Source organism: Physcomitrium patens, chromosome 15, assembly GCF_059467195.1.
Source record: "Physcomitrium patens ecotype Gransden chromosome 15, ASM5946719v1, whole genome shotgun sequence".
In the NCBI taxonomy this organism is placed as follows: Eukaryota; Viridiplantae; Streptophyta; class Bryopsida; order Funariales; family Funariaceae; genus Physcomitrium; species Physcomitrium patens.
Window position 1 is genome coordinate 500,656 of NC_143424.1, and position 15,394 is coordinate 516,049.

Consider the following 15,394-nt stretch of genomic DNA (forward strand, 5'->3'; position numbering starts at 1 on the left):
CAAAAATTGAAAGAAGTAATTTTTGAATACTACTATTTTACAAAATCAAAATAAGTAATAATATTTAATAAACATCAATGAATAAAGAATTAATTAATTTTTAATCATCTTTTTTTTAGGTGTTGTAAAGATAATCTATACAAGATTTATCTAATCTTTTTGTAATTCTTTTCCTTTTGGTTTATAATTGTTGAAAAATGAATTTTGTTGTTTGTTGTTGTACTATTCCAACTAATAACACATCCAATATTTTACTTTTTGCAATCTTGATTAAGACATATCTTTAAATACAAAAAATAATTTTGAGATTTTACTTCTTTTGAAACAACACAAAAAGAAAGAAAACAAAAAATACTTAAGGAAATAGCACACACACACACATTTACATGCACAACGGGATGCATTTTGTTAGCATGTGTTGCGGTTTTCTTTCACAGGAACGGCTCCACCATTCGAACAATGTGTTTACAAACATCAAGGAAGTGACCATTTTCATCGACACTCAGCAGCATCAGCCTAGGATTCTCGTCTTTGTGGCATTTAATGTGGCCTGGTTGAGCTTGAAATTTAATGTGGCCTGGTTGAGATTGAAATTTAATGTGGCCTGGTTGAGATTGAAATGATGCAGTTTCCTGAAGTGCTAGATCTGCAAAGCATGCCAATGGTTCAATAACGAAATGCTGAGTAACAATTCCTTTGGCCAAGTTAGTAGGCCCTCCCTCTCAATGCTTCAATCTGAAACTGATGAACGATCACCTTTAATCGGTTCTTCGGATTCGGAACTGACGGAGTGTGTTTGTGTGTGTGTATGTGCAATCACCACATGCTGCATCCACGGCGGTGTTGTTAAGGACCTATTCCAGGAGGAGGACAACTGCATTTATGAAGGGCATCATAACATATGCACATGTGACAGTCATGTATGACCGAGACAACCAGCAGATCGGTTTACTCCGAAACAAGTGTACCCAACTGAGCAAGGCGTCGTGATCTCGAAGAAAATCTCAATTAATATGTAATTGTAATTCAACGTCAATATATGCTCGGAAAGGAGGAGAATCAATCATAGTGTACACTTAAATAGGCCAAATTCTCCTACACTATACAACATACAGAAGCGGGCCTAGATTAAGTATTACTCGTTTCAATATCCTTTGGTTCCCTTGCCTTGGGCTATGGCCGCTCTTGCAGCTCTTGCAAAGTGGAACTGTACATTAAACTATTATTTCCTGCGATTCCAAGCTATACACTAATTATGGCTGATAAAAAGAATACAGAAGCATGATGTTTCACACTGAAGGTGGAAACACAATCTGCTGAGAATTCAACAAATTACGACTTAATCAACTCCTACAGCTTCCGTTTGAGTCGTTTTTTGAAAAATTAATCTGTCTTTTGAATTTTTTTGCGACGGGATATAGAGAGCATCACAGAGTGGGCAGTCAATCAAGACGGGGTGAGGAATACCGATGCAACTGCAGCGTAAGTGCTGTAGACAGCGAAGGAAACACCAAGCAAGATGAGCACCGCGTCAATGATGAGAGATTGGCAAGAGGCAGTTGTGCCGCAGAGCTGCATGTGGAACATGGATGGGAGGACAAATGCAAGGAGAGCACAAACAGTACCCCCTACGAGAGAGATGAAGATGCCGAATCCCGGCACTGATACTGCCAGAATCGCAGTCCCGAGCACTGAGAGTCCACGAAGAGCGATGGGGAGAAGAGAGTGAAGCTGGGAGGATGGTTGCACCTTGGTCTGAAACCACGAGCTCTGTAGCAGCTTCATTTCAAAGATTTCATGCACTGGGTACATCATGACGGGGTATGTGAAGAAGAGACCAATGCACAGCCCCACTTTCACCAGGATAGTTGACAAGTCATGCGGCAGATTGAGTGTGATGATGTCCTGGGTGTAGTCTCCGAATGCCCAATATCCGATAAAGCCGAACATTAAGTAGAGGGAGGTGATCGCTACGAAATCAAGCGCCAGAATGCGGGGGAACTTCTCGGGTCTCTTCATTGAGGCTTCTAGGGTTAGGGTCATGCCGAAGCCCTCAAAGCAATATATGGCAACGCCCATGGCAAACGGAATGGCAGTTAGGGTTGTGTAGGGGTTCAAGTCCTGGAAGCTCTTGGCGCTCTGGAGGTCGTCCTTGATCACTAACGCCATAGCTGCGACGTTGCACACATCGGCGAAAATACTGAACGGGGCCAAGGAATGCAGGGACCGAAAAGTAGAGAGGATGATCTGGAAGACTATCATGATGAAAATGAAATCGGAGGAGCGGGTGGTGAAGCCCGTAACGACAGACGACACATTCTGGCCGAGAAAGATGAGGTAGGAAACACAACAACCAATTTGCGATACGCAGATGAGAATGTCGACAGTGAGTCGACCTGCGGAACCGTAAGCCATCTGTCCGAGGTCTCCATATGTTCGAACTCGCATGCCACCGCCTTTGGCAATAGAATCTTTGCACCCTATCTGCCAAACACGCAAACCCTAATCCAGACAATCCCTCTTTTCCAAAACCAAGATGGTGACAATAAAGATGCAACTAAGACAAGCTGGCTGCGCAAAGAACTTTAGACGCAAATTTGGAATCAGTGCAAAGCAAGTAGCAATTACGTTACGAGGATACTGACCAGAAGCAGCATGCAGTAATAAGTAAGGGAGGCCGCTCCCACGACGGAGCTTGCAGCAACAGCCCAACCACTCATTCGAAACGTGTAAGGCAATCCCAAGACCCCTGCTCCCACGATCGAGATGAAGATGTTGCCCGCAGTGCGCGCCACCGATGCTTGACCGCTCCCAGCATGCATTAGCAAGGGGGTCGCCTCATCTGGTTCCATCCCTGCGAATGGCGCCATCTTCACCTCCTCTTCGGCCTTCGGTCACCTGTATTGCTCCCTCAGACTCTAGATGCTCTGATTGCAGCGGAGAAATCAGGATTCCCACAGTGTTGTAGTAACTGTGAGACAATTTAGATGCTTCAGAACTCCTCCAACCAGTAGTAACTCCTGAGCGATGGAATCGAGCTACGACGCTGGTGATGTCGGATGGCTCAAGCGGCTCTCTTCAGCCAATGAATTCTCTATATAGGACTCTGAGTCCGCCACTGATACAACAAAAACTGCAGATCCTCAGACTCCCCAAATCGCATCTGCCATTTCAAATGCACTCAAATTAAATACTTCAACAATTATCTTGCGAAGATTCAGTAATATAAGGAGTCGTGCAAATGGATAACTGTTGTCCCCGATGGAACCAATGGGAGACGCACCACAGAAAGTCCAAACTCTAATGCCGAAGTTGCAAGTTTCCGCATATTTCCGCATGTGCAGGTCTCGAAAGCTGTGCTAGCCTATGAAAAGTCACTCCTGGTAGTGAGATAGAGGTGGCGACGTGAGCCCCTGCGGTTTAGCAATGTGTCGCCGTGTCACATGCGTAGGCAATAAACACCCAGGCCCGTCGCGAATCACGTTACTGGGAGTGAGTCTCGGCTGCACAAGTGGAAGTCCAAATTTCGAGCACTCTTCGCGTGATGGAATGACGCAACTGCAGGCTCGGATCACGCTCAATTAGCCTCCAGTGGCCCCTACTCTAGCTCAGCTTCGAACACGACCAGAGCTTATCTAATGGCATTCCTGTGAGATGCCTCGACTGTCAGAAATATTCTCATGCAACACCCTAGTTTTATACTCCTCCAAGGATCGCTTTTTGCTTATGGGCTCCTCTACAGTGACTATGGCACACTGGGGTTTATGGGGGTAATTGTCTTTACATATAAACATTTTTGTTTATATTTTTCTTAATGTCGGTTCGGTGCACCTGGTCGAAGCCCTGGTGCGCTGCACGTGGTCAAGAATCCTCGCTCTTTCATATGTGAAGTTGTCCTTCCTGCATCGCGAGAAAAATCCAGTCGCCACATCATCTCTGATCTCAAAAAGCAGTCAAGAAACCACTGCTATGTTAATGTCGCTAATGTCATCGTGGCCCCAAATAATTTTATTTTTGTCGATGTCCGAACATATGCTTCAGCACAAATGATCCGTTGAAGGTGTAGAAAAGTACACCAGTTTCTGAGGATACGTGTATTCTTCCCATCGGCACAGCATCCTGGGTCACGCCCTTTTGGTTAGTTTCCTTGCAGAAATTTACTATAAGATGGACTTGCCACTTGTGGAAACTGTCGTAAATCGTACAGAACTGTAACTAGGGTGTGAGAAGTAATATCATGGTGCTAGATTGCGAATCATTCACAGGAATGGATACTCTTCTCACTGTCGAATGCATGACATCCTTAGCGATCTCTGACGCTTGTTGGGACATACCAGTGACACCCACATAGCCACCACGCTGAGTAACTGAAATGGAATGATATTTTCAATTCCAGGAAGCACTTTCAAGAACCAATGGAAGTACAAGGTGCCTCTTGTCGCTAGAAACACAGGACCAATTCCTCCGATCGAAATCTGGACGAGATCAACGCTGGCCCGGATCAACCACGGCGGTTTTTCTACACAGCCCAAGTGGCATCTCAACTGTAGCAAAAATCAACTAGGTCCACCACATCTGGGTTTTAAGAAGGGACACTACAACTTCTGATTTCAACTCCATCGCAATGCTAAGCAAGTGACACGAAACGGAGCAGAAGACTCAGCGACCGAGTCGGTGGCTGGTGGACTTGTCAAACTGGGACTCAACAAGAGGCGCGGAGCAATGCATCCAGAGACATCAGCGCATGTGAGGGAGGGAGAGTCGACCATGTTCCAGTTCGCACACGAACCTGTGCCTGTGCAGCTATGCAGTAAAAACACATACAAAGAGTTAAAAACATACAAGTGTGCAGACAATGCTCTGTGGATTGCGGTGCAGGGGCACAATCCCATTCATGCGTGGTTGGCGTGTGTCCAGAATCCATCGCAGGATCGTTCACCAACTGCGTCGAAGCTCCCGCTTGACCTCAGTGTCTCAAGACTCCTACCTTGTACATGTTGCCAACATTTTACATTTATACATGTACAAAATTAGAAATCAATTAAAATCTCAAATATATTGATAATTATCTATTATATTAAGACATTGTTTAACATTAGAAACACTAATAGATTAATCTTAAAGATAATTCTTAATTTTTTTTACAAGTATATGTTATGGATGGTTTTATGTATAAACACTATATTGAAGAAACAATTAAAATTTTAGAAAAAAAAAAAAAAACTTGTTATGTAAAGATTTTTATATGACATTATAAGATTTATATAAAGTTGGTGATATGATTCTTAAATTTTAAAATTTTAAGATTGTGATTTTTTTACTTTGTAAAATAATCATAAATGTCATCAAATTAACTATTAGCATATAAATATTATATATACATACATACACACACATATACTATACCAAATTATTATAAATTTAAAATTTGTAAATTTTGACATTTGTGAGATGTTCATACAAATTTATTATTCTAAATCATCACTAGGTCTTTTTATACATAAAATTTAAATTTAATGTTAATAGAATTTATTTTTTTTTTGATGAAATATATGTATCTATACAATGTCTTTCATTGTCACAATATATAAATATCAGTCATATTTTCTAAATAATAATTTTAATTTTTGCATACCAATTATAATAAAATATGGATGCATAAAAAGTATCAAAAGATACAATAAACAATTATCAAATTGTTACTAAGAATAAATTATTCATAAACATTATATATTTACTATTTTTTCATAGAAATTATTTACTAAAAAATCATACATATGTTAATGCAACTAAGAAATATTAAAGACACAATGACAAGAAACTAAAAGATGAAGAGATATTTGAGAAATTCAATATCATGCTTAAAAATAAATAAATAAATAAACTAGACAAGGGATATAAAATAAGTCAACACTTGGATTCTGTATAATTTATGTTGCTCAGTTTGGAAATTTCTTTATCTTGCCTATTTTTTAAAACTAAAGCAACAAAGGTTTATTAAATACTTACAATAAAGGTTCTAAGAATTATGAAATATTTCTAAAATTTAAAAATTTACATAATTTTAAGAAAACTCTGGAGCAATTGGAGACAATCATGAAAACTTTTTGAAGACTTTGGTAAACTATGAAAGATTTTAAATGTTTATGAAAATGGATAAAAATATCTAAAATATACCAAAAGCTTCTAAAATGTTCTAAAACTGTTTGAGGCTCTAGTGTGTTTTATATTTGTGATAATTGTTGATACAAATTTTACTGATATTCGTTCTTATTATAAAAAATCCTATTGGCATTTAACTATAGTCATCTAGAGAACCTATATAAATTTACATAATTTTTTCCCTAAATCTAATTTACATTTAGTAAGATAATATAATATTCCAATAAAAGAAATTACCTATCTTTAACCTTTCAAAAAAATTAATTATTCAATTTAAAATATCTTGTTAATCAAAAATATTATACTTGAAATAAATATAATTATATTTAATTTTCTTAAATATAAATTTTTTCTTCAAAACAAAAAACACACACACACATATATATATAAAATTAAAATTTACTTAAAGAAAATATAAGAATTTTGGTCAACTTCAAAGGAAAGAAGATGTATTAAAAAAATTAGATAATGTTTATTAAATAATATAGTATAGATTAGAATTATTGATCTTATTATTTACAACTATGATCTCTTAAATCTTTTTAAAAAAAACATTATTAAACTTAACTCTTTTATTCTTTTCTTTTTTTTATAAAAGTAAAAACACCTAAATAGAATATTAAATAAATTTATTATTCATATACAGGATATATGATGTTAAACATAAATTGTGAAAAAAGTATTAAAATTTATGAGAGGAAAAAAATACTGAATTAGAAACAACATAGTGCTTGAGTTCTTCTATAACTTGTGGTGCAAAAGTTAACTCATTTCTTATCTTGTATCTTTTTTTATGTATGTTATTGAGACTAGATCTTATAAAAGATTCTAATAAATTTCTAAATACAATACTAAATTTAAGAAGTTTAAAAAATATTTTATGAAACTTTCGAAAGACAATAGACGGTTCTAGCAAATTTTAGAGGCTTCTAAAGACTTTAAAAAAATGTTTTAGATAAATACTATATATATATATATATATATATATAGATAATTTTGAAAAATTCTAAAAAGTGAAGGAGGAAAAATAAATAAAAAAATAGACTGACTGACACCATAAATATAAAAAACAGTCAATTTCCTAAAGATTAGAATATTAGATCACCAGATTAAAAAAGCATAGATATTTTTGATGTTATAAATCTTTTGTACTCCACAATCGATCTTGCTGGTACATATAATAATAAACTTCAATTTTTCTCTTCTTTCCCAGCAAATTGCATTCACCAACAACATTAAAATGGTAACCCAATTCCAAAAGTCTTGGAAAGGTATTCTCAAAACCCATCTTCGCCAATTGCCACCCAATTGTCATACAACCCTAATTTCATGTACGAAAAAGGATTGTTGAGGCTCTGAAAAGAAGACTCATTGGGTTCCTCATCTATCCCATTTTTATTAGGTAAATTCGTCACCACAGGAGGTCCTATAGCCGCGGAACTAGGTGGGTCACCGTGTCACAGTAACCCAGGTTGGTAAGGCCGCGGACACTTGTCCCCGCCATGTGGCCCCGCCGAGGGGTGACACGTGGAATGTGCATCACTTGGGGGGCTTGGCAGCCATGGACTGGCTGCGGCGACCACTCTTGTGCGTGTCGCAGCGACGCTGCCTGTGCCACCTCTCCTCCATAGCCCACTTACTGGTGCCGTGCTTATCCTTGCCCCAATATCCCCCTCAAATGCTGCCCCCATTGCCTTATAAAAACCCAGCTACACTAACACTGCCTTCATCACTATCACTTGGACCTGATATCTTTTCTCACAATCGTTGCAGAGGACTTGTATGCACTTTAGACGTGGAAGAAGAATCGCGAGACTTTTCGGTGTGTCGGAGGTGAGTGTCCATCGATCGTGCCTTTTGGCGTTAGGCGCGATTATGTCGCATGCTGTGTGAGTGTGTCTCTCTCGGCCACTGTAGGATGTTCGTGTCGATGCGAGTTTGTGAAATGCTAGGTCAATGTTGCTTGGTTCACAGTTTCGTACCTAGTTTGCGATCTGTCTGATTCGTTGTGTGGATGTAGAGAGCCTCTGGTGCGTAATGTAGGCTGGTTGGGACACATTTGACTTGTTCTGTAGGGTCGATCTGTCGATGGGGCTCTGGGTTTCCGATGTTTCTCCGTAGAGGGAGTTCTTCTGTATGTTTGTTTGTGGTTAGATCTGCTTTTGGAATCAATGAGCATTGCGAAGACTATTTCTCCTGCTAAAGAACTTTTCGATCGTCAAATAATTGTGATGATCTTTCTACCATTAAAGATTCCATTAGAGTCTTTGTTTGCCATGCATGTTTGGGATCGAGGATATTTGAAGCATACAGTGGTCTAATGTAGCGATTTCTTAACAACAATGCTTCCATTTCTTTTGCAGAGAGTATATAGAAATCATCGACAATCATGAATCAGTACGGAAGAGAACAGCAAGATACTGGCCTCGTCGGCTCTGGTACAGGTAATGAAATGTTCTTTCGGCGATTTGAAACACTGTTTTCCGTGGATTGATGATGAACGATCCTCAAAGGTCTCTTTTATTTTCGGCACGGAACCCCTCGCAATCTTTGGTGTAGCTCATTTGTTCTCGCTAACGATCCATCTTCTGATGGTGTAGGACATCGCGATGAATACGGCAATCCCAGGCAAGAGGGTATAATGGACAAGGTGAAAAATGCCGTAGGCATGGGCCCCAGTTCAGGAACCGGCTACAACAATCAGCCTGGTTATGACAATTACGGTAACCCAAGGCAAGAAGGATTAGTAGACAAGGCGAAGGACGCCGTGGGCATGGGTCCGAGTTTAGGAACTGGCTACAATAACCAGCCTGGTTATGACAGTTACGGGAATCGTGAGGGCATTGTGGACAGGGCGAAAGATGCGGTAGGGATGGGTCCGAATTCAGGAACTGGCTACAACAACCAGCCTGGATACGACAATTACGGTGACCGAAGGCATGAAGGATTGGCAGACAGAGCGAAGGATGCTGTAGGTATGGGGCCTAACTCAGGTTACAACCACCAGCCTGGATATGACAACTACGGCAATCGTGAGGGCGTTGTGGACAAGGCGAAGGATGCGGTAGGCATGGGTCCGAATTCAGGAACTGGCTACAACAACCAGCCTGGTTATGACAGTTATGGTACCCGGAGACAGGAAGGATTGGTAGATAGAGCAAAGGATGCCGTCGGCATGGGCCCCAATTCGGGCACCGGCTATAACAATCAGCCCGGATATGACAACTACGGTAACCCAAGACGCGAAGGAGTGGTAGACAGGGCGAAGGATGCTGTAGGTATGGGGCCTAACTCAGGTTACAACAATCAGCCCGGATATGACAACTACGGCAATCGTGAGGGCATTGTGGACAAAGCCAAGGATGCAGTCGGTGTTGGCCCCCACTCGGGTACTGGCTACCACAACCAGCCCAGCTACGACAACTATGGCAACCCTAGGCAAGAGGGAATCGTGGATAGAGCGAAAGACGCTGTGGGGATGGGACCAAACTCTGGAACTGGCTACAACAACCAGTCTGATTATGACAGTTATGGCAACCCAAGGCACGAAGGCATGCTTGACAAGGCGAAGGATGACTTTGATATGGGCCCCAATTCCGGCACTGGCTATAACAACCGGCCCGGCTATGACACCTATGGGGACCGAAGGCACGAGGGAATTGGTGACAAGGTGAGGGACGCAATCGGTACTGGCCCAAACTCCGGATATGACAGCCGCACACCCACCGGAACCGACGCTTACGTGCATGGCAACCATCCCCCTGGTATGCAAGACAGAATCACTGGCGTGAACGAGCCCTCGATCTTAGGTGGACGTGAGAATGTAGACCGCCATGGTTTTGGACACGATGGTCGCCAACATCACGGTCTGCTAGATAATGTTACTCTTCAAAGTGGCCATATTCCTGAGACTATGGTAGGCGGGCGCCGTGTTGAACCTGGATATGATATGACCAAGAGTGCTGGACATCATCGTGAGTCTACCATGCTATATCTTCTTGCAATTTATTTCGAAGTTTAGGCAGCTTGTTGAACTCTGCTAAATTGGTGGTGCTTCATGGTTTTGGAAAATCGGTGATTCTGCTGTTGTGGTGGTGCTCATTCCTTTGTGTTAACTTGATTGATGGTAATGTGGTGTCGATGCAGTTACTGATCTTGGCCATCACGGTAACGATAGCGGTGTCACTGGATTGGGCCATCACGACACTGATTACGATGAGAGGAGGGGAAAAGGATTTGAAGACCCGATTGATAACAAAACCGGACTTGGATCAGACTACGATACGACCGAGACCGGATCTGGTTATGGTGCCACCGATACTGGTGCTGCACCTCACAAGAAGGGAATCATAACTAAGATCAAGGAGAAGCTGCACCACTAGAGAAGGAAGCGTAGTAATCTATCATGTAAATGGAGATTTGGTTTCTTGCAGAAACACCTGGTGTAATTTTTGTTTCATGAAATGTGAATATTTGAGTTTTTGTTAATAATCACTGTGCTGTTTCAGTGATTGTTCAAAACAACTACGATATTTAAATCATTGAGTAACTGACCGAAATTAAATTGGTGATAAATTACTGTCATCAGTGTCATTTGCACTTTCTCCTCAATTTTTAGCGTTTGATTTTGGTTCGATTTTTACACACTGTTTGAAGGCATTAACCTCTATGATTGTTTTATTCTTTCTTTTCTACATAAGCAGCATTTTAATATATATTTCATCTCTTTTGGTTTTGTTTATATGAACTTTTTTACTGCATGAACTTACAAACTTGATGGACTCTTAAGTTGTAGGATACCAATAATTATAAACAAAAAAGGAAGAGAAAAAGACTTACTGATACTCATTATCTCGATAAATATGCTACCGAAGTACCGGTTGCCACTGCTATCGTGGTAATATAACAGCTAGGATCGATAACAATCGCCTCTAAAATGAATTAGTCCTGTTTCATTTTAACATCGTTCTGAAAAATCCAAAAGCCCATCTCCTTTTTGAATTCTCAGGCAAATGTTCCGCTACGAGCCAATTTCTGCTTGACCAACTCATGGGTTTCCTCCCTCTTTGGATTATTTGGATTTTCCATCACTTGTAAAACATCCATCGGCATAGGACGCTAGACAGGCGTGAGCCTCTCGAGCTCGTGCTGCAGCACTATACGCACATTCTCATCAACAGCATTACTTTTACACCACTCCAAAATTGCCTTGGCAGGGTTAAAGGCGTACTTCCAGCAGTTTGCAGCCAGCAAATGGTAAGAAGGGTCGTGATCTTCTAGAATCGTGATTCACAGATGCCATAGTCCATGCCTCCTGGCCTGAGCCTAGGTCTTCGATCCTTGTTTCATAGCGAGCTTGTGATCTACGCTCAGCATCGGGTGATACAAGAGAAAGGCATATTCCTGTATCCCCTTCACCTTTCTGTGTATCTCCATTCTTCTCTGCCTTGAGACAGTGATTTATCTGTGAGCCTCCAACCTTCTCCTCAAAATAGATGAGGATGTAATCGTGTTTTTCAATAAGCCCGTGTTTATTGGGTAAAAGTCTCGCGCCGATTCCAATGGGGCTCTCAACGGTATCTCCATAATCTTCATTTTGAACTGCTTAATAACAACCCCTCCTATTCGTTTTTTTTCATCCTCATCAATATGGACTTTGCCACGAGCGCTATACGAACCTGAGTTTGAGCTGCCACTAGACACATATCGGTTCATCGCCACTTAACAACTGATCAGGCCCACGCTGAAGCTGCAAGAGATCAATTTAATTGGTCAACACCTGTAACTCTCACTATCAGCTCTTAGGCCCTGCATGGGATCCAGTATGATGTATTGTATTAGTCTCCTTGCATGCTTGCTGAGAATGCTGAATCGTAGCAGCTCAGCATGAATAATTAAACCCATACACTACATACACATTTTTGCAAGACGTATTTCGATCACGTAAAAAACATCATTTTGAAACACTGGAAGACATTTTGTATCACTGTCTAGCTATGAAACACAACCAATAACCAGACAAAAAGAATTCAACGAATCGTTCGAATGTTTCAATTGTCTCAACACCTACCGAATTGGCAATAAAACGTTGACTTTGTGTTTTCGTATGACGGTGGGCGCAAGAACTGGACTGAGTACATATCTATATCAGTGCAGCTAGTTACTTCTACTAGGTCAGAGCCAACATTGCGTCACTTCAACTAACAGTCACTTAAATGTCTCCCAAAGCATGTCGACAGTCCATACCGAGGTGGGTATGATCAGCCGATTGATAAATCAGTCAGTCTGGATTAATGCTCTTCTTAAACCAGTGACCACGCAGCACCGAAAGCACTGGAGATATCATAGATCAAGGATCCTTTATAGCAATGTTAAGCAGCTTCTCGATTGCTCCAGAGCTTCTGGACCAGCCAGTCAAGCTCCATACTTGGTCACTGCATTAGCTTGTACAGGCAAAACCTTCTTCCGGGATGTCGCAACTACCGACTACAGTAGTATCTGTACACAAAATCATAATTCTATTGTGTACAGACACAACTGTAGTTGATATTTTATTCTCGGTGCTTGAATTTTAATCATTTGAGCATTTATCAAAATCCCTGCGAATGAGGGGATTCTATATTTCTGTGGAACTGGCATCCGTACTCACACGCAGAACACTAGTACCCCGGATACTCCCAATTATGTTCAACGATCCGCGGTAGGTTTGACTAGGTTAGAATCTGACACTGGATGTGTGAAAGCACATCACATGTTTTTGGTAATACATTGTTTAGTCTCAGTTTGTAGACAATTTCCCGTCTTGTAATTACATTGTGCCTTCAAAACCAGCACTGGCATGAATCTTCTTGGTGATGTACATTGTTGAAACCCTGAAATAAAATATTCAAATACTTGTACAAAATAGAATGCACAACATAAAATATTTTTAGCTTCAAATTTTTTGAATCTATTTATTTCAATAAGTCAGTTAGGATCCTATGCCCTTCCAAATATAAAAAAGAAAAAGTGATAAGTTTCAAGTGTACAATGATAGAAATATATTTTTTAAATGTTTAAAAATAGATAAATTTGTGGTTGTTCATGCAATTGATGTTGAAGTTTTTAAACCAAGCATAAGTGTTGTAAAATTGAACAATGTTTTTTAACATATGTCTACATTTGCTGGCACCAAAAAGCATTTGGAATAAGTTTCATAGTCTTATTACAATCAAAATATTTAGCAAATGGAAACTCATTGTAGGATTGAAGAATCCAAAAAAGAAACAAATGCCTTTCAGTAGTTAAATGCATTTTTCAATAAAAAATAGTCCGCCTTTTAATTTAAACATTTAGTAATCTTTATGAAATATTTTATTTTGGATGATAATACATTATTTAATATCCAACACTAAGGGATATTGAAGCTACATAAAAGTCCTCAATCTTAAACACCAAGTCAAACCATTTAGCATTTTTTTACCTCACCAATGAACCAATCAATGAATGGAGAATTAAAAAATTAGCAAAGAATCTGTGCACACTACTTGCCATCGATTCTTCAGTGTGAACTTACAAATGACCGCCATTGCTTTCATAAATAATGGAGAAAAATAATGTGCACCAACTAGGCAAAGACTTTTGTACCAACACAGATGCTATATCTTGCAAGATGTAGAGAATGAAAATCAGTTTATATACTTATGCAATATTTTTGTGGAAGAAAACTAGAACATCAATCATGTTATGATCTTTAGATGAAGCATGCCCTCTCCTTATTATGTATTGTAGACTACAATATACTACCAGTGGTAGACATTAGTCAAAGATGTCATTTTGACATACTTGTGGCAATGCCACCCATATATTTTGTAGCAACTTGAAACATAAATACTCTCTTCTTAACATGTTATTAGCACAAAAGACTTACACTTGTTTTTTGTTCTTCTTTGCTTGTTTTTCTTTGCAGAATATCTTTGTTGATATGTGGCCTTCTTGAATTCATTCTTTACAATCTTTTCTTTCTAATTTGTATATTTTTTTTCTAATTTTTTTAATTTTTTAATTTTATCTTCAACATTGATTTTGTAGTACAAATTAATTGCCTCAACTAGCTTAATGTTTGTTGCCGACTTGCCTAAACTCTCATCTTATAACTTCTAATTTTGGTTCTTTTTTTCTTTCTTTGATTATATTTTTATAAATATATTTTTTAAATTAAAATGTTTTATGATTTCTTTTAATCATATCTTGATATTTTATTTTATCTTTTTTAAAAAAATAATAATCCTTAATATTTTTTAATTTATAGGTTTTTTTATTTTTTATTTTTATCTTTGGTTTCTATTTTTTCATATTTCTTTTATTTATCTTAAATTCAAATACTTTTTTTAAGTTTTTATCTATAAATTCCTTTGACTACCATAACTATTAGGCTTTTACACCTTCAAGTACTTCTTTTTTGCTATTGGCTACTTTTGAATCCTATCAATAGATTTTAATTAGTAGAATTCTTAAAAATATAATTTAAAATTTTTTAGATATAAAAATATTAAGAATAGAAAGTCAATTTGATTATTTAAGTATTTATTAGAATTTAATAGGTTTTGTTATGGATAAACTATAGAGAAGACCAAACAAGAAATTAAATAGAAGAGTTTCAACAAAAAAAGCTAGCATAAATTTGATTAAACCAAATGAGTAAAAGATCAATACCAAGAGAGGTGAACTAAAGCTCTAACAAACATATTGTTAAGACTCAGGATCTCTTCAGCCTCAATTCCAATATATATTAAGTATTAGAAAACTTCTTCAAAAGTTCCTATATTGCTTGGAAATAAAGCAATCTTAGGATCTTTCTTTGATAACTTTTTTAATCTTCTTAGAACTTTGTAAAATCTACTAGAATATTCAAAGAACCTTTTAGAAATTTTTAAAATCTTTTAGAATATTCTAAAAATCTTCCTAAAAATTTCACCTAAAATATTTTTAGAATCTTTTAGAACCTTCTATTAGAATATTTTGAAAATATCTTACAAATAGTTGCTTTCATAGTTGTGATAAAAAAAAACTCTAGCTTTGGCTCTACTTGAGATTCTTGATCTAAAGATTCTTTAAACACTCTCCAATTCAACATATTAGATCATAAATTGGATATACTAAACTCTAAGGTTATTGTGAGTAATATGTCCTTTCTTCTTTATAATACAATATGATAGTAGAAACTTCATAGAATAGTCATTCTAAAATAGGT

At 38.3% G+C, this 15,394-nt stretch overlaps 2 protein-coding genes and 2 long non-coding RNA genes across 4 annotated transcripts; 2 read left to right on the forward strand and 2 right to left on the reverse strand.

The window, feature by feature from the left end:
- On the forward strand, positions 1–1,368 carry LOC141046292 (uncharacterized). Its single transcript, XR_012219104.2, has 2 exons — positions 1–704; positions 852–1,368. It is a non-coding gene; the product is annotated as an uncharacterized LOC141046292 (long non-coding RNA).
- Positions 988–3,655, reverse strand: LOC112292551 (amino acid transporter ANT1). Its single transcript, XM_024541145.3, has 3 exons — positions 3,284–3,655; positions 2,646–3,163; positions 988–2,484 (listed from the first exon to the last, which is right to left on the reverse strand). Exons 2-3 carry the CDS (start codon positions 2,868–2,870, stop codon positions 1,447–1,449), a joined length of 1,263 nt encoding a protein of 420 aa, XP_024396913.1. The 5' UTR covers positions 2,871–3,163; positions 3,284–3,655; the 3' UTR covers positions 988–1,446.
- A 4,247-nt stretch (positions 3,656–7,902) lies between these two features.
- On the forward strand, positions 7,903–10,700 carry LOC112292083 (uncharacterized). The gene is made up of 4 exons (XM_024540225.3): positions 7,903–7,995; positions 8,526–8,606; positions 8,763–10,136; positions 10,309–10,700. The coding sequence occupies exons 2-4, from the start codon at positions 8,552–8,554 to the stop codon at positions 10,542–10,544; spliced, it is 1,665 nt and encodes a 554-aa protein (XP_024395993.1). The 5' UTR covers positions 7,903–7,995; positions 8,526–8,551; the 3' UTR covers positions 10,545–10,700.
- On the reverse strand, positions 10,313–12,728 carry LOC149987691 (uncharacterized). Its single transcript, XR_016506508.1, has 2 exons — positions 12,233–12,728; positions 10,313–11,970 (listed from the first exon to the last, which is right to left on the reverse strand). It is a non-coding gene; the product is annotated as an uncharacterized LOC149987691 (long non-coding RNA).
- Between the last annotated feature and the right edge of the window lie 2,666 nt (positions 12,729–15,394).

Coding starts and splice junctions, on each gene's coding strand:
- LOC112292551 (XM_024541145.3), bottom strand. CDS start 2,870: ATGGCGCCATTCGCAGGGATGGAACCAGATGAGGCGACCCCCTTGCTA. Junction 2,485..2,645: donor ATTACTGCATGCTGCTTCTG/GTCAGTATCCTC, acceptor CGTGTTTGGCAG/ATAGGGTGCAAAGATTCTAT.
- LOC112292083 (XM_024540225.3), top strand. CDS start 8,552: ATGAATCAGTACGGAAGAGAACAGCAAGATACTGGCCTCGTCGGCTCT. Junction 8,607..8,762: donor CCTCGTCGGCTCTGGTACAG/GTAATGAAATGT, acceptor CTGATGGTGTAG/GACATCGCGATGAATACGGC. Junction 10,137..10,308: donor CAAGAGTGCTGGACATCATC/GTGAGTCTACCA, acceptor GTGTCGATGCAG/TTACTGATCTTGGCCATCAC.